The sequence below is a fragment of the Armigeres subalbatus genome, chromosome 2, assembly GCF_024139115.2.
Source record: "Armigeres subalbatus isolate Guangzhou_Male chromosome 2, GZ_Asu_2, whole genome shotgun sequence".
Taxonomy (NCBI): Eukaryota; Metazoa; Arthropoda; class Insecta; order Diptera; family Culicidae; genus Armigeres; species Armigeres subalbatus.
Window position 1 is genome coordinate 236,708,690 of NC_085140.1, and position 15,178 is coordinate 236,723,867.

Consider the following 15,178-nt stretch of genomic DNA (forward strand, 5'->3'; position numbering starts at 1 on the left):
TAGAGCTCCATAATCGTCGGTCTTGGGCGATGTTCCTCCAGTTTCCCCGAACGTTCAGAGTCCCCATGTCCGATTCCACCGCGTGCAGCCAGCGTGCTCGTGGCCTTCCACGAAGTCGACGGCGCCTAGCTGGTTCTCTGTTGAATATTGTTTTCGCTGTTCTTTCTTCCGCCTTTCGCACTAAGTGACCAGTCAACTGAAGTCTGCCGTATTTTATACGATTCACAATATTTTCTTCTTTGTATACTTGATACAGCTCATGATTCATGCGTCTGCGCCACACACCATTTTCTAGTTTACCTCCTAGTATTGTACTTAGCACTTTTCGCTCGAAAACCCCGAAAGCTCTCCGGTCCGCCTCTGTTAATGTCCATGCTTCATGTCCATAAAAGGCCACTGGTAGAATCAGAGTTTTGTATAGAGCAAATTTCGTTTCCGTCTGCATGTTGCGGGACCTAAGCTAATTACGTAATCCGCTAAATGCCCTATTCACAGCAGCAATACGTCTTTTCACGTCACGGGAAACGTCATTGTCACATGTCACAAGCGTTACAAGATAAAGTGAGTGAGTTTAATACCGAGTTACTTGAAATTAACATGCATAACTATATTGTATTTTGAATTGTAGTGCATTCCTAAGATTGCCCGATAGAAATTACACCAACGTTGCCATAAATTAAGTTGAAGACCAATTTGTAAGTTTCCCCTTCAATACTTTGTTCAAATCTAACAATCAATAAATTTCAGTCGAGTTGCTCGTGAGACAACTACGGAGAGTTTTCACAATGTAATTTATCATTATTATGGATTATTTCAAATAATAACCCTGTGTTCTACCTGAAAGGAACCTTCTCACTGTGGAATCCGTTATAAGGTTCTGCTCACTTCATTTTGTTTTCACTGTAAAATGGAATCAGTAATAAGGCCCTATTATAAGTATACTTACCGTTGAATCTGAACTAAATATGTATTCAATCAGTGGCGCCGGGAGTGGGTAGGACAAGTAGGACGTGTCCTACACACAAATTTTCCTAAATGGGACAGTCAAGACATTGCGTTGCTGGATGAGGTTGAGCTCGATGAGGCTCCTCTTGAGGGCTGCTGGGATACAGTTAACGCAGCCATTGACGACGCAGCAGAGAACATCGTCGGATATGAACCGGTGCCAGCGAAAGTGGTACATTTTACATTGAGTAAATTTTACAGGAGATGCATTTTTCCAAAAACCTCCAAAATAAAATTCGAATTTACAATTTTCTGCAATTCAACTGTACCAACGTGTTATGACTGATGTGCCTAAAGGTAGTAATGAGAAATAATGCGAAGTTTCTTGACAAATTTCAAGTTTGTTGGAACAAAATGCACATGTACCACTATTGATGGGAATAAAATGCAACAGAAACCGAAAATCGTTGCCAGTAAAAGTGGTACATGTACATTTATAAAATTGTTGTAAACAACAGTGAACCATCTTGAAATTCAAAATAGAGTTAAAATTTGTTGCGGGAACATCTTTCTTGTCAGTTTTTTTATTTAACCCTTGTGTGGCCGGCTGGGTACCCGGGTACCTTTTTGGAATTCAATTCGTGATATCTAAATGAATTTTCATAGTAGGAGGTTGAAACTCTGTCATATCCACAATAATGACGGCCAAAATCGATTGTACGGGTTAACTGAAATTTTGATTAAGGAGGGGTGGAGGGAGGGGTTCCGACATTTTTTTACCCTTTAAATGGCCGGCAGGGTACCCGGGTACCCACGAAACTAAAATGCTTATATCTTTAGCAATTTTCAACCGTTTTGATCTCATTCGATTCACAATTTTGTCCTTTATCATGCTGTTTTAGGATTGGGCCGGTCCGGTACCTCGGATAACCGGGAAATCCGGATTTCTTGGGACATGTCCTGCATGGATTATAGTGATCGTGGATTTCGATATGTAATCATAGGTGGATTTCGATGGACCCAAATAAAAATCTTGATATTTCATCAGCAGGTAGATTTTTATTTATTTGGGTCCATCAGACGTGCAGATCTTCAATTGGCCATTCCAGAACAGGTTCCTCGAGGGGTCATAGGTGACCATGGACAATTTTCAAGGAAACATCAACAATATGGGTATCAAACTTCTTGAAATTATTTCCAGCGTGAGTTCTTGACAAGTTGACTCCGGAGTGGCCATTTTGGAAGGTTGGCCAAAAACATTTCTCATTGGATCCCCAACAATATGGATGTCAAAATTCTTGAAACTTCCACAACAGACTGTTGTTCATTATCTTAGTTCCAACAGATGTGTGAAAATTTGAGTGGCCATTTCGTAACAGGTTCCCAGTGGGGCCAAGAATGGTCATACACATTTTTCAATGGAACCTCAACAATATGGGCATCAAACTTCTTGAAATTGCCTCAGCAGTTTGTTTCTGATTGTTTTAGGGCCACCAGACGTGCTGACTTTATAGTTTCCATTCCAGGACAGGTTCCCCGTAGGGTGTTAAGTGGCCATAAATACTTTTCAATAGAAATAAAAAAAATAGAAAGCTGCAGTTTTTTTTGTAGACCGTGTGTTGAGAGCAAAATCATTACAAGGACCACCCTTTGACACCAGAAGGAAACTAAGTAGACCACCGAATGCTCCAAAACATCCGGAGCAGTTGCCGATTCTGAAAGTTTATCCTACAAAACTGAGACTTTTTAGAATTTTAGTGTATTGTGAGAGTAAAATCATTGCATGAGCAACGCATTGACCACCATTGGGCACTGAAGGTCCGGAACACCCGTAGTAAAGAAAAATTCTTGAAAATCGTCCTAGAATACAGTGGTTTGTTATGAATGTTAGAGCAAAACTCCGCTAAATGGTCCTCCGGGAACTCCGGAACATTCTGAGAAAAGGGCCAATTTTTAAATTCATCCTCGTAAACCGTACTGTTTCACGAAACGATTTATGCATCAAAATGAGACCAATATAATTTCAAGAACCGAACGTTGAACCCCAGTAGGCCACTAAGTGGTCATATTTTTGCAAAACAAGTACACTGGAGTCCATTTCGGTGATTATCGATCGAATTGGCCACCTTCCGGGTACTTCCAGGTAGACCTGTGCGCTGATTGAAATTTTACCGCCGGTGGCATGATAGACAATTTTCAGCCAGCGGCGGCGGCGTGGAGTCGTCACGTCAGAAGTTCCTCCAGGAATTCCTCCGGAAGTTCCTCCAGGAATTAATCCGGAAATTCCTCCGGAAGTTCCTCCAGGAATTCTTCCGGAAGTTCCTCCAGGAATTCCTCCGGAAGTTCCTCCAGGAATTCCTCCGGAAGTTCCTCCAGGAATTCCTCCGGAAGTTCCTCCAGGAATTCCTCCGGAAGTTCCTCCAGGAATTCCTCCGGAAGTTCCTCCAGGAATTCCTCCGGAAGTTCCTCCGGAAGTTCCTCCAGGAATTCCTCCGGAAGTTCCTCCAGGAATTCCTCCGGAAGTTCCTCCAGGAATTCCTCCGGAAGTTCCTCCAGGAATTCCTCCGGAAGTTCCTCCAGGAATTCCTCCGAAGTTCCTCCAGGAATTCCTCCGGAAGTTCCTCCAGGAATTCCTCCGGAAGTTCCTCCAGGAATTCCTCCGGAAGTTCCTCCAGGAATTCCTCCGGAAGTTCCTCCAGGAATTCCTCCGGAAGTTCCTCCAGGAATTCCTCCGGAAGTTCCTCCAGGAATTCCTCCGGAAGTTCCTCCAGGAATTCCTCCGGAAGTTCCTCCAGGAATTCCTCCGAAGTTCCTCCAGGAATTCCTCCGAAGTTCCTCCAGGAATTCCTCCGAAGTTCCTCCAGGAATTCCTCCGAAGTTCCTCCAGGAATTCCTCCGGAAGTTCCTCCAGGAATTCCTCCGAAGTTCCTTCAGGAATTCCTCCGGAAGTTCCTCCAGGAATTCCTCCAGAAGTTCCTCCAGGAATTCCTCCGAAGTTCCTCCAGGAATTCCTCCGAAGTTCCTCCAGGAATTCCTCCGGAAGTTCCTCCAGGAATTCCTCCGAAGTTCCTCCAGGAGTTCCTCCGGAAGTTCCTCCAGGAATTCCTCCGGAAGTTCCTCCAGGAATTCCTCCGAAAGTTCCTCCAGAGATTCCTCCGGAAGTTCCTCCAGGAATTCCTCCGGAAGTTCCTCCAGGAATTCCTCCGGAAGTTCCTCCAGGAATTCCTCTGTAAGTTCCTCCAGGAATTCCTCCGAAGTTCCTCCAGGAATTCCATCGGAAGATCCTCCAGGAATTCCTCTAGAATTTCCTCCAGGAATTCCTCCAGAAGTTCCTCCAGGAATTCCTCCGAAGTTCCTCCAGGAATTCCTCCGGAAGTTCCTCCAGGAATTCCTCCGGAAGTTCCTCCAGGAATTCCTCCGGAAGTTCCTCCAGGAATTCCTCCGGAAGTTCCTCCAGGAATTCCTCCGAAGTTCCTCCAGGAATTCCTCCGGAAGTTCCTCCAGGAATTCCTCCGGAAGTTCCTCCAGGAATTCCTCCGAAGTTCCTCCAGGAATTCCTCCGAAGTTCCTCCAGGAATTCCTCCGGAAGTTCCCCCAGGAATTCCTCCGGAAGTTCCTCCAGGAATTCCTCCGGAAGTTCCTCCAAGAATTCCTCCGAAAGTTCCTCCAGGAATTCCTCCGAAAGTTCCTCCAGGAATTCCTCCGGAAGTTCCTCCAGGAATTCCTCCGGAAGTTCCTCCAGGAATTCCCCAGAAGTTCCTCAAGGAATTCCTCCTAAAGTTCCTCCAGGAATTCCTCCGAAGTTCCTCCAGGAATTCCTCCGAAGTTCCTCCAGGAATTCCTCCGGAAGTTCCTCCAGGAATTCCTCCGGAAGTTCCTCCAGGTATTCCTCCGGAAGTTCCTCCAGGAATTCCTCCGGAAGTTCCTCCAGGAATTCCTCCGGAAGTTCCTCCAGGAATTCCTCCGGAAGTTCCTCCAGGAATTCCTCCGGAAGTTCCTCCAGGAATTCCTCCGGAAGTTCCTCCAGGAATTCCTCCGAAGTTCCTCCAGGAATTCCTCCGAAGTTCCTCCAGGAATTCCTCCGGAAGTTCCTCCAGGAATTCCTCCGAAGTTCCTCCAGGAATTCCTCCGAAGTTCCTCCAGGAATTCCTCCGAAGTTCCTCCAGGAATTCCTCCGAAGTTCCTCCAGGAATTCCTCCGAAGTTCCTCCAGGAATTCCTCCGGAAGTTCCTCCAGGAATTCCTCCGGAAGTTCCTCCAGGAATTCCTCCGGAAGTTCCTCCAGGAATTCCTCCGGAAGTTCCTCCAAGAATTCCTCCGGAAGTTCCTCCAGGAATTCCTCTGAAAGTTCCTCCAGGAATTCCTCCGGAAGTTCCTCCAGGAATTCCTCTGAAAGTTCCTCCAGGAATTCCTCCGGAAGTTCCTCCAGGAATTCCTCCAGGAATTCTTCCGGAAGTTCCTCCAGGAATTCCTCCGGAAGTTCCTCCAGGAATTCCTCCTGAAGTTCCTCTAGGAATTCCTCCGGAAGTTCCTCCTGGAAGTATCCGGAGGGTGGCCAATTCGATCGAAAATCGCCGAAATGTACTCCAGCGTACTTGTTTTGCAAAATCATGAAGTTTGACATGTCGCAAGATGGATTCCAGGATTGAACGAAAATAGGCCACTTCCCCAAGGCAACCAGGCCCTGAAAGTACCCATTGGCCACCCCATTGGCCACCCCAATTCGATCGAAAATTGCCGAAATGTACTCCAGTGTACTTGTTTTGCAAAATCATAGACTTTGACATGGCGCAAGATGGGTTCCAAGATTGAACGAAAACTGGCCACTTCCCTAAGGGAACAAGGCCCTGGAAGTACCCGGAGGGTGGCCAATTCGATTGAAAGTTGCCGAAATGGACTCCAGTGTGCTTGTTTTGCAAAATCATGAAGTTTGACATGTCGCAAGATGGGTTCCTAGATTAAACGGATATTGGCCACATCCTTGCACGAAAATTGACCTCGGTTCCTAAAACTATAGAAATTTTGTAATCGATTCCAGAATATTGCTTGAAAATCCGTTGGAAACATTCCTGACTCCTCAGGGAACCTATTACGGAATTGGCAATCCGGGGTGAACTTGTTTGATGAACCCAAATAGAAAAGAAATAAACGCTTGAGACAATTTCAAGAAGTTTGACACCCATATTGTTGGGGTTCCAATGAGAAATGTTTTTGGTCAACTCCCGCTCCCGGGGAACCTGTTCCAGAATGACCACTCCGGGGTCAACTCGTCTGGTCAGCCTAGGATCATGAAGGACATACGCAAGAATTAATTTCATGAAGTTTGATACCCATATTGTTGATGTTCCATTGAACAATGTTCATGGCCACCTATGACCCCTCGAGGAACCTGTTATGGAATGGCCAATCGAAAGTCTGCACTTCTGATGGACTCAAATCGATAAAAATCAGTCTAGTGATGAAATTTCAAGAAGCTTGATACCCATATAGCTAATTAGCTACTGAAATCCACGATCAGTATCATTTATGCAGGACATGTTCCTGGAAATCCGGATTTTCCAGGAATCGAATTGACCGGATCGGTTCATCCTGGTAACATCTTTATAGAAGAGAAAATTCTGAATCGAATAAGCCCAAAATTGTTGAAATCGGTTGTAAATTTCCAGAGATATAAGCATTTTAGTTTCGTGGGTACCCGGGTACCCTGCCGGCCTGTTAAGGGTGTTTTTTTTGCCGGACACACAACGGTTAAATAAGCTGATTTTAGTGGGTAGAAGTGTACATGTACCACTTTTCCTGGCAACGAAATTGCCATTGCTATATATACCAGAAATTGAAAAGTGCATATCTCCAGATTTAGTTGTCAAAAATCACTTTTTCGTTATTCCCTTACCAGATCTTTGCTAGCAGAAGCCGTTGGTGTAAAAAACACAAAATCGACAAAAATGGTTTATGTACCACTTTCGCTGGTACCGGTTCATATGTGGGACGAAGTCGACGGAACGATTGGTTCGACGAAGAGTGCAGACAGATTCTGGAGGTGAAGGACGCAGCGCGGGCTTTATAGACAGAATCGGAGACAGCAGACCCGCCTTTTTCGGGAGAAGAAACGCCGTCTGGAAGAAGCGGAGTGCGAGGTGATGGAACAGTTGTGCCGTTCTCAAGAAACACGCAAGTTCTATCAGAAGCTCAACGCATCCCGCAAAGGCTTCGTGCCACGAGCCGAGATGTACAGATGTAAGGATGGAAGCATATTGACGGACAAATGTGTGGTGATCGAGAAATGGAAGCAGCACTACGATTAACGTTCAAATGGTGCTGAGAGTACAGGCAGTGAAAGTCAAGGCAGCGGAGGAGATGAGTCCGCCAGTTCATCAGACGATGGAAGCCAACTAGCCCCCACCTTGAGGGAAGAAAGGTGACAAGCTGGGGCCTCATTGCGCATCTCCTTTCGATAGCTCTTTCGTATGACAGTTTGATTGGTTCGCTCGTTTCGAGTCGAGATGGGCAATGCCACCCCTGGAGTGTGAGAACTTTCGAGCGATGTCCAACATGTATTGTGGCGTCAAATTGTTGATTCTGTGTTATCTGTTTGGATGTATGCTCAATAAATGAATAAGTCTTTGAATTGACGAAACACATTCAGAAAATAGAGAAGATACCGACGAAGGGCTGTCATCAGTAAACGAAGAGAGAGCCATGGAGGCCAAGTTGATAGAAAATATTAGAAAGTAAAAATCATTCTAGCCAGCGCTTCATCCAACAATGTCCTAGATCATTGTCTAGCTCATTGCCAGATCGTAACTTGGATGTCTCGGGCACATTTTTTTTGAAAACTGGGCCTCGGCCCAGTTGGAATGAGAGAATACGACAATTATCACTTCAGTTGAGCAATCTCGTATTACTTAGTAAAATCTTATGTGGACTGTTAAATGTTCCACGATAGGCGGAGAGATACCTGACTTCTTCTACGTCTTGTATGGCTCTAAGTTCCAACTGGAGCTTAGCCTGCTTAGTCAACTCAGTATTCTATGAGCATATCCTCAGTTACCAATTAAAAGCTTTTCTATGTAGCAAGTACCATGGATACACTATGGCCAGGGAGTCGAGAATGTTTCCCACCTGATATCATCCTAGACCAGACCGATAATCGAACTCGCCATCTCCGCATTGGCAACCCTACGCCTTTGCTCGCAAGGCTGTCTGCAGACCCCATGATGCGTGACTATGACGCAGAAAGTCGGGTCTAGGACTGTTCTTCTTTCAAATAACTGTGACAATACCCAATGTAAACTACGTTGTGAGCTGGCTACGTCGGACATAGGGACATTATATAAAGGAGCAGTGAGAGATCTCGAGAGATGCTTATGAAGAGACATACTCCAAGAAATTCTTCGCTTTCAATATCATACCTTGTCATGTCAATATACTATTCGTCGAGTCAAACAAAATTGACAATCATTAGCCTTACATATGCGGACCAAGCAGATGAATCGCTTGCAGAGAGCTCTCGCTCTTCGCAACTGCGGCAGTCCACGGTTCGAATCTCATAATTTTCGTGGGATTCCTTTTCGCAAACATTACTCAGTCTGCCTAGCTTACGTATGCTATTCATGTCTAACCTTAGACTTTTCAAACATTAAATTTGTCATTGTAATGTTCTAAAATGACGTAATTATATACAGTGTTAACTTTCCTTACTGAAACATGAAACAACAAAAAAGAAATAATTTCTGCCATCCTCCTGTCTGCATGAACATCGATCCACAGTTTGAATAAATAAAACAAACTAAATGCTTTTCGTTTCTTAAGGTGGTCTCATATTTTCTCCAATTTGTTTTTGGTTTGCTATCTTATTGTTGTTTTTTTCTGTTTTTGCTTGTGTAACGTTATAAAAGGATTTGGGAAAACGAAAATAATTGTGATACATTAAAACATAAATGGTGATAATATTCAAGCGAATTGGGATCTTTTCCTTTAGATGCTGTGTATAAAAAGATGTTGTTTAATACGAATGTATAAATAAGACAAATTATTTATTAAGACATTTTTTTTCGCACCATTGGCCGGGTCCGGAGGTGTTGGGTCGGACACACGACCGCACACTTTTAAGAATAAAACATATACACACTGTTAGGTGGTGGAGTTCTCTAAAATGTATACCATTTCGTCCTTAAAAATGAACTTGGATAATAAATAATTCATGCTATTTTCCGTGGTTCTAAGTTATTATTAATTATTCTGACGAGTTTTTATCATACAATTAAGCAAAGTTTCTCTTTACAATAAGTTATGGGGATAAGTCTGGTTTTTCAGGTGAAGGAAAAACAGTGATTATTTAAACAAAAAGTAAAATTCAAAATCTTAATATGAGTTCTCTGTAAAGTTTAAAAGATTTCAGCTGTTGTTGTTTCCATTTGAAGATGTTATTGTTTGTTATTTTTGTTGTTGTTCTTAATAGGGATCACTACGACACACGCAATTAAAGGATAACTAATGGGACAAACTACCTCGCAACTATATTTGTTTATTTATAGTTAAAGTGTGATGTTATTTAGTCAAACTAGTTTTCGTCTTGTCTCTAGTGAGTTGTCATTTCTAGATAAGAAAGAGTAGCAAAGTTGACATTACCGAAGATGTTGTCTACACATTGGTTGTAGCTTTCATTTGTCAGGAAATAATCACTGCTTTTGCTGCAAGTTCTAGTTCAGTTTCCAGTTTCATAAAATTACAATAGTACGATAAAGTAAGTGATAACAGTTGTTTCTTCTTAGTTTTCGAAGATAGATTCCTACGCTGAGTAACATTAAAAATACATAACCTAGCTATTTTTTAAACATTTTCTGTCTTTTCATTCACTTAGCAGTTAATTACTAGTAGTTAAATAATTATAAACTAACAAACCTTCTTAAATTTGTTATTTGCTTGATGTTATTTCCTTGATCTTGATGGTATTATTACAAACGAACATTATGACATAACCTCAATTTCGCACGATGTTGGTGTGCATGCTGTTGATGTTATAACAGATTTTCAAACTTTCAAAGAAGGAGGCGAGAAATATTTCTTAAACATTAAAGCTAATATTTTAAACACCGTAACATATATGAACAATAATAATTAGAGTAGAAAAAAGTAGTTTCAGTAAACATCATTAACATTATATATTGTTGTGTCCATTAAACGCTAATAGTTAGTATAGTTCCATAAAAAAATCATTCTCAAATTGAACGTTTCACGATTTATAGTTAAACGGTTGATATTGATTCTCACTTGGTTTTTATGTACAAATTCAAACAAAAATATCGAATTTATTTTCGTAAAGAACTGGCTAAAACGATTTGCGCTAGCAAATCTGCTGTTCCAGCTGTTCCAAAACAAAAATTAAAAACGAAAAAACTGAACGAAAAAATTAAAGCTGTTGGAAAAAGCCGACCAACGCGCGCCCACTTGGATGTTCGCGATCGCGTACGCGCGCCAATCAAACAACGCCCACCACAGTGGGCGTTGGAGTTCCAGATTAGTGCTACATGGCAACCGGTGATCCAGGTTGGCTGTTTTCATTGGAACGTGGCTTTCATTCGGACCGGCCCCAAGCTGGTGGGTGGGGCGGTGCGATTTGTCGGTCACCGGTTCAACTACCGCCTGCGGAAAGAGGCTTTTGTGATTCGGGCTGTTATCTGAATCGGTTTGGGATTGCTAGAATTCGGTAGTTTGATGTTTTTGTTTTATTAAATGTTCACACTATTAACATTGGTTTTCTGCTTTGATGTTGTTTATTCAAATCAGATTGGGATGTTTTAGTATTCGACTCAGGATGTTGTTTGATCGAGAAGTTGATTTAGATCTTTTCCTCTTTCTCACTTCTAGCATCACAATTGCTGTTGTTGTTGATGATGTTCTTCTACGGCCTTCGCCCAACGAATAAGCATTGATGGAATTTGGTTTTCCGTCAAGCAGAAGCGCACAGTTCGGGTGTGTTGGTACTTTGTGGTTCTTTGGGATGAAATGGTGAATCTTCGAATGTTGGTTTGAATGGCTTATTCTGGGATTGGGCCGTACAGGAAGACGGCTGGACACTTATCGCTTGGGTTGCCCATGAACTGAGCGTACAGTTCCTGGTATCTCTGCAGGGTGATTCCGCCGCGCTTGTTGTCTTCGTCCTGGAATTGTGAAAAAAGGGAACGTTAGTTGCAGATCTACAAATTGATTGAATAAAACTTGTAACTAAAACGGTAAAAATGCGTAAATTTAAATTTAAAACCTTTTCTTTCCCATGGTAGCTGTAGAGAAAACATTCCAATGATAAAAAAATTGTAAAAATCCGTTGATATTTAAAAAAGTTGTGGCAAACGAAAGCTAAAAACAAATTTTTGGACGCATATTCATCAACTTTAGTCGAGCGGCTATTTCGCTGACTATTTCTTGTTTTCTGTAGCATCTCATTTTAATTTTTGTGAATTGCTGACCAAATCAGAAATTTTCTTGCAAACTTATCATTAAAATGAGTTTATATTTGTTGAGAACATCTCATCGAGTCACGATGATTACAAAATAGGCATTTTTTAATCTGACTTCATTGAGTTTTTAACATCGGTGTCTTTTTCGTCTTTCATATATCACATTTTTTTCAAATCTTAACCGATCGTAACCAACACTGAAAGAGATGAGCATTTTACTGCGAAAATCATCAAAAATGGGTCACAAGAAGCGTTATAAGAAAATGCACTGTTTATTTCCATATATTAGAAGAATCGAACTTTATTTTGTGAATGATTGTTTTTGCTATTGCTGGCGGAAAGTGACAAGAAAAGATTCATCAAAAACCAACGAAGCGACTCACAGTTGTGCACATATCGATTGACCAAAATGTTTGAAAAACTTCCACTTTTTTTCCTGGGAGAAGCGGAAGCTCAACTTCAGACACAAGGAATCAAATTATTGTTCCCATGCGTTTCTCTTTTTCCGATTTGTTGATATATTCCCCGGGTCATAGGAGGGTCATAAGTCAATCAGACATCCTAGAAAGACGTCTGCTTTACAGAGACGTTCCTATGCGTTTCTCTTTTCCGATTTGTTGATATATTCCCCGGGTCATAAGAGGGTCATAAGTCAATCAGACGTCCAAGAAAGACGTCTGCTTTACAGAGTAAAAACTAATGAACTCTATGAATCCTTTAGAAATCCAAGGATTTGCAAACATTTCTGTATACCTTAAGATCTTTCAATTCCATGGTTCTTTGGAATTCAAAGATCTTCTTTCTGAAATACCGGAAGACCATAAAAAGCAGAACCCTACCTTAATTCCAAAATATTTGGTTTGAATTTTCAGGTCTGAATAAGCATTTATTTTTCTAGTCGAAAGTTTTAAACAAATGCCTTGAAAAAAGTGCTTTCCTCAGAATTTACAATACCGAGAATTCTCACTAAGTAAATTCCTTCATTCGTAAAGGGAAAAGCTAACAAACGGGAAGATATATTATTCTTTTTGTAATCAAAATGTGTATAAGTATGGTTGGAACAACAAATTGGACATTTTTGCAATCATTCAAATTTAACCAGACGAGGACTATTGAAGCTTATCGAACGGTATTGTAACTAATGTGCAACCAACCACGCGTCTCCATCAACTTTCATTTTTCCAAAACCAATCCTGGCAAAGACAAAGTGCTAACATTTTTTGATACTCACACTGACGAGCTGGTTGTAGGATTCATCGACCTGCTTGATGTCGTCCAGGGCGAATCTGGAGATGCAGTTGTAACGGTACTCCTCTATGCTGACCAGACCGTCGTTGTTGATGTCCATCATCTGGTAGTGGGCATCGATGAAAGCCTTCATGGCCTGTGGGAGTCCGGGGGAAAAAGAAAAATCGTGCTGTTAGTTTCGCAATTGTTCGGATTTGCCGTCTGGCAGTTAACAACGTTTTGAATCATTTTTTTTTCTGCATGCGAGACCCGAGCATTTCACACGGTCTGCTCAATTATACGCAATTCATCAACAATTTGTAGTGGAATGGGAAGTTCACCAATTTACTTTTAGACTATTGTGAAGATTTACAATCCGAAATTGTTAGTTGATTTGATTTTCGTAATAACACTACGAGTAATCATTTTGTTCCGCTCCGTTTTTATTGGCTGTGAATTGATTTATACATTGCCCTTGGTAAAAGAACATTTATTTAGGTCAGGGCTTTATCATTTCATTTTTCGGTAGTTGAATCCAAACCGAGAAGGTGCCTATTAATTATGTATAATATTGTGACAGAGTTCTTTCCGGTTGTATACCCTCTGTTTGTCATGCTTATGATGAAAAGTCAACAAAAGGTGAAACACGAAAATACAGAATGAAGCATTATAAAACTTTTTTGAAACAAAGTAACTTTTTAAATATGATGTTGAACAATCGTGGATATAATTTGAAATTTCCCGATTTACTGGTTGTTCATGAGAATTGTTTACAGAATTAGCATATCACTATTCAAGTGGATATGAAATGTCTCATGGCGAATAGGAACAGAAAGGGTTCAACCTCATTCACTCTTGGCATAACCGTTTCCGACACCCAACAACGTGATAATTGAAACATGGGAGCCTACGGCTGGTTAAAGAATGGTTGCGAGTGTGGTAATAGCCAGATATCGCCACTTATCATCTCGTTTGCCGCACGATTCACAATGCCCATTTACATGTATTCATGTAGTCAGTTAGATTCAAATAGCCTTTGCAACGGAGAGGCCATAACAAAGCCACAAATCATCAACAGCATTGTGGAATATGTGTGGGGGAAATGGTTAGTGGACTTAGTGTTTGTGTTTTCATGACAAATCCTACTCTATTAAACATTAAAGTTTCATTTCATTGAATAGTACAATGAAAGGTCGTCTCATCTAAATGTTTCAATGAATTGGAACAGAGGATAGAGGATTTTGCGTTTGGATGTATTTAGATACTTTAGAAACTAAATATGAATATTGTTTTTTTTTCTCAGGAGCAAACTGGTTTCCTTATGATGGTTTTGTTTAAAAGTTTTGCTTTATCCACTCTGTGGTGTATCTATTTTTCTTATACATTAAAATGTTAAAATAGCACTGATATATACATTGCAATATTTACAAAAATGTCTTTAATTTTTTCAGGCATTTATTCTTAATCGATTTATTTGCATTCGACGAGGAATTCTGTATTTTTATTTCCTATCGAAAATGGGCCAGATCGGACTATGAGCTTAAAAGTTACCCAAGTTCTTGGTGGACTAATCAGGTTTTTTAAATTAATTTTATTTTAATTAAAACTATTATAAAACTATTATATCTCCTTTAAAACGATTCTAGTTTTAAAAACACACACACTCAGTCATACATTCCGGTTTCGTGTTGTGAAAGTTTCAATCTAATTTCCAAATTATCGTTGTATCTTCTTCTCTTCTATATATATAAAAACCAATCTATGTATGTATGTTCGCTAACTACTTCTGAACCACTTGGCCGATTTCAACCAAATTTGGTACACACGTTCTCTATCCTCAGGGGAAGTTGACAAAGGGGGTGGGAGGGTCATTTGGAAAAGGGGGAGGGGTTTTGTTTAGAAAACGAAAAAATCTGTGTAACTTGCATCTCCTAGGGCCGATTTCAATCAAATTTTGTACACATATTCAATATAAGGAGACAACCATATGAGAGTGTAATCTTTGAAAGGGGAGGGTCTGGAGGAGGGGTATGGTTCAGAAAACGGTAATTCAGAGTAAATTCTGAACCCCTGCACCGATTTCAACCAAATTTGATACAAACATTCTCTACCCTAAACAAAAGATAACAAAGCGGGTGGGGCGGTCATTGTAAAAAAGGAGGGTATGGGGGAGGGGTTGTCTTTATAAAACGAGCAATTCAGTGTAACTCCCAACCCCAGTACCCATATCAAACAAATTTTGTACACATATTCACTAAGAGTAGTCGATCATATGGAAGTGTAATTTGGTAAAGAGGGAGGGGCTGGGGAGGGTATTGTTCAGAAAACAAGCAATTCAGTGTATCTTTTGAACCCCTGGACCGATTTCATCCAAATTTGGTACACATTCTCTATCCTAAGGAGAAAATAACAAAGGGTGGTATGATCATTGGGAAAAAGGGATGGTAAGGGGAAGGGTTGTATTTAGAAAAGAGCAATTCAGTGTAACACCTAACTCCCAGGACCGATTTCAACCAAAATTGGTGTACACATTTTCTATCCCAAGGA

The 15,178-nt window shown here is 41.1% G+C and overlaps 1 protein-coding gene across 1 annotated transcript in view; it reads right to left on the minus strand.

Moving 5' to 3' along the window:
- Positions 1-8,738: 8,738 nt before the first annotated feature.
- LOC134211937 (sarcoplasmic calcium-binding protein 1-like) overlaps positions 8,739-15,178 on the minus strand; it is a 51,352-nt gene continuing 44,912 nt past the window's right edge. The window contains exons 5-6 of the mRNA XM_062689351.1: positions 12,636-12,788; positions 8,739-11,107 (exon numbers count right to left, since the gene is read on the minus strand). Coding sequence (XP_062545335.1) covers positions 10,985-11,107; positions 12,636-12,788 — 276 coding nt within the window. The 3' untranslated portion in view covers positions 8,739-10,984. The remainder of the gene's footprint in view (positions 11,108-12,635; positions 12,789-15,178) is intronic.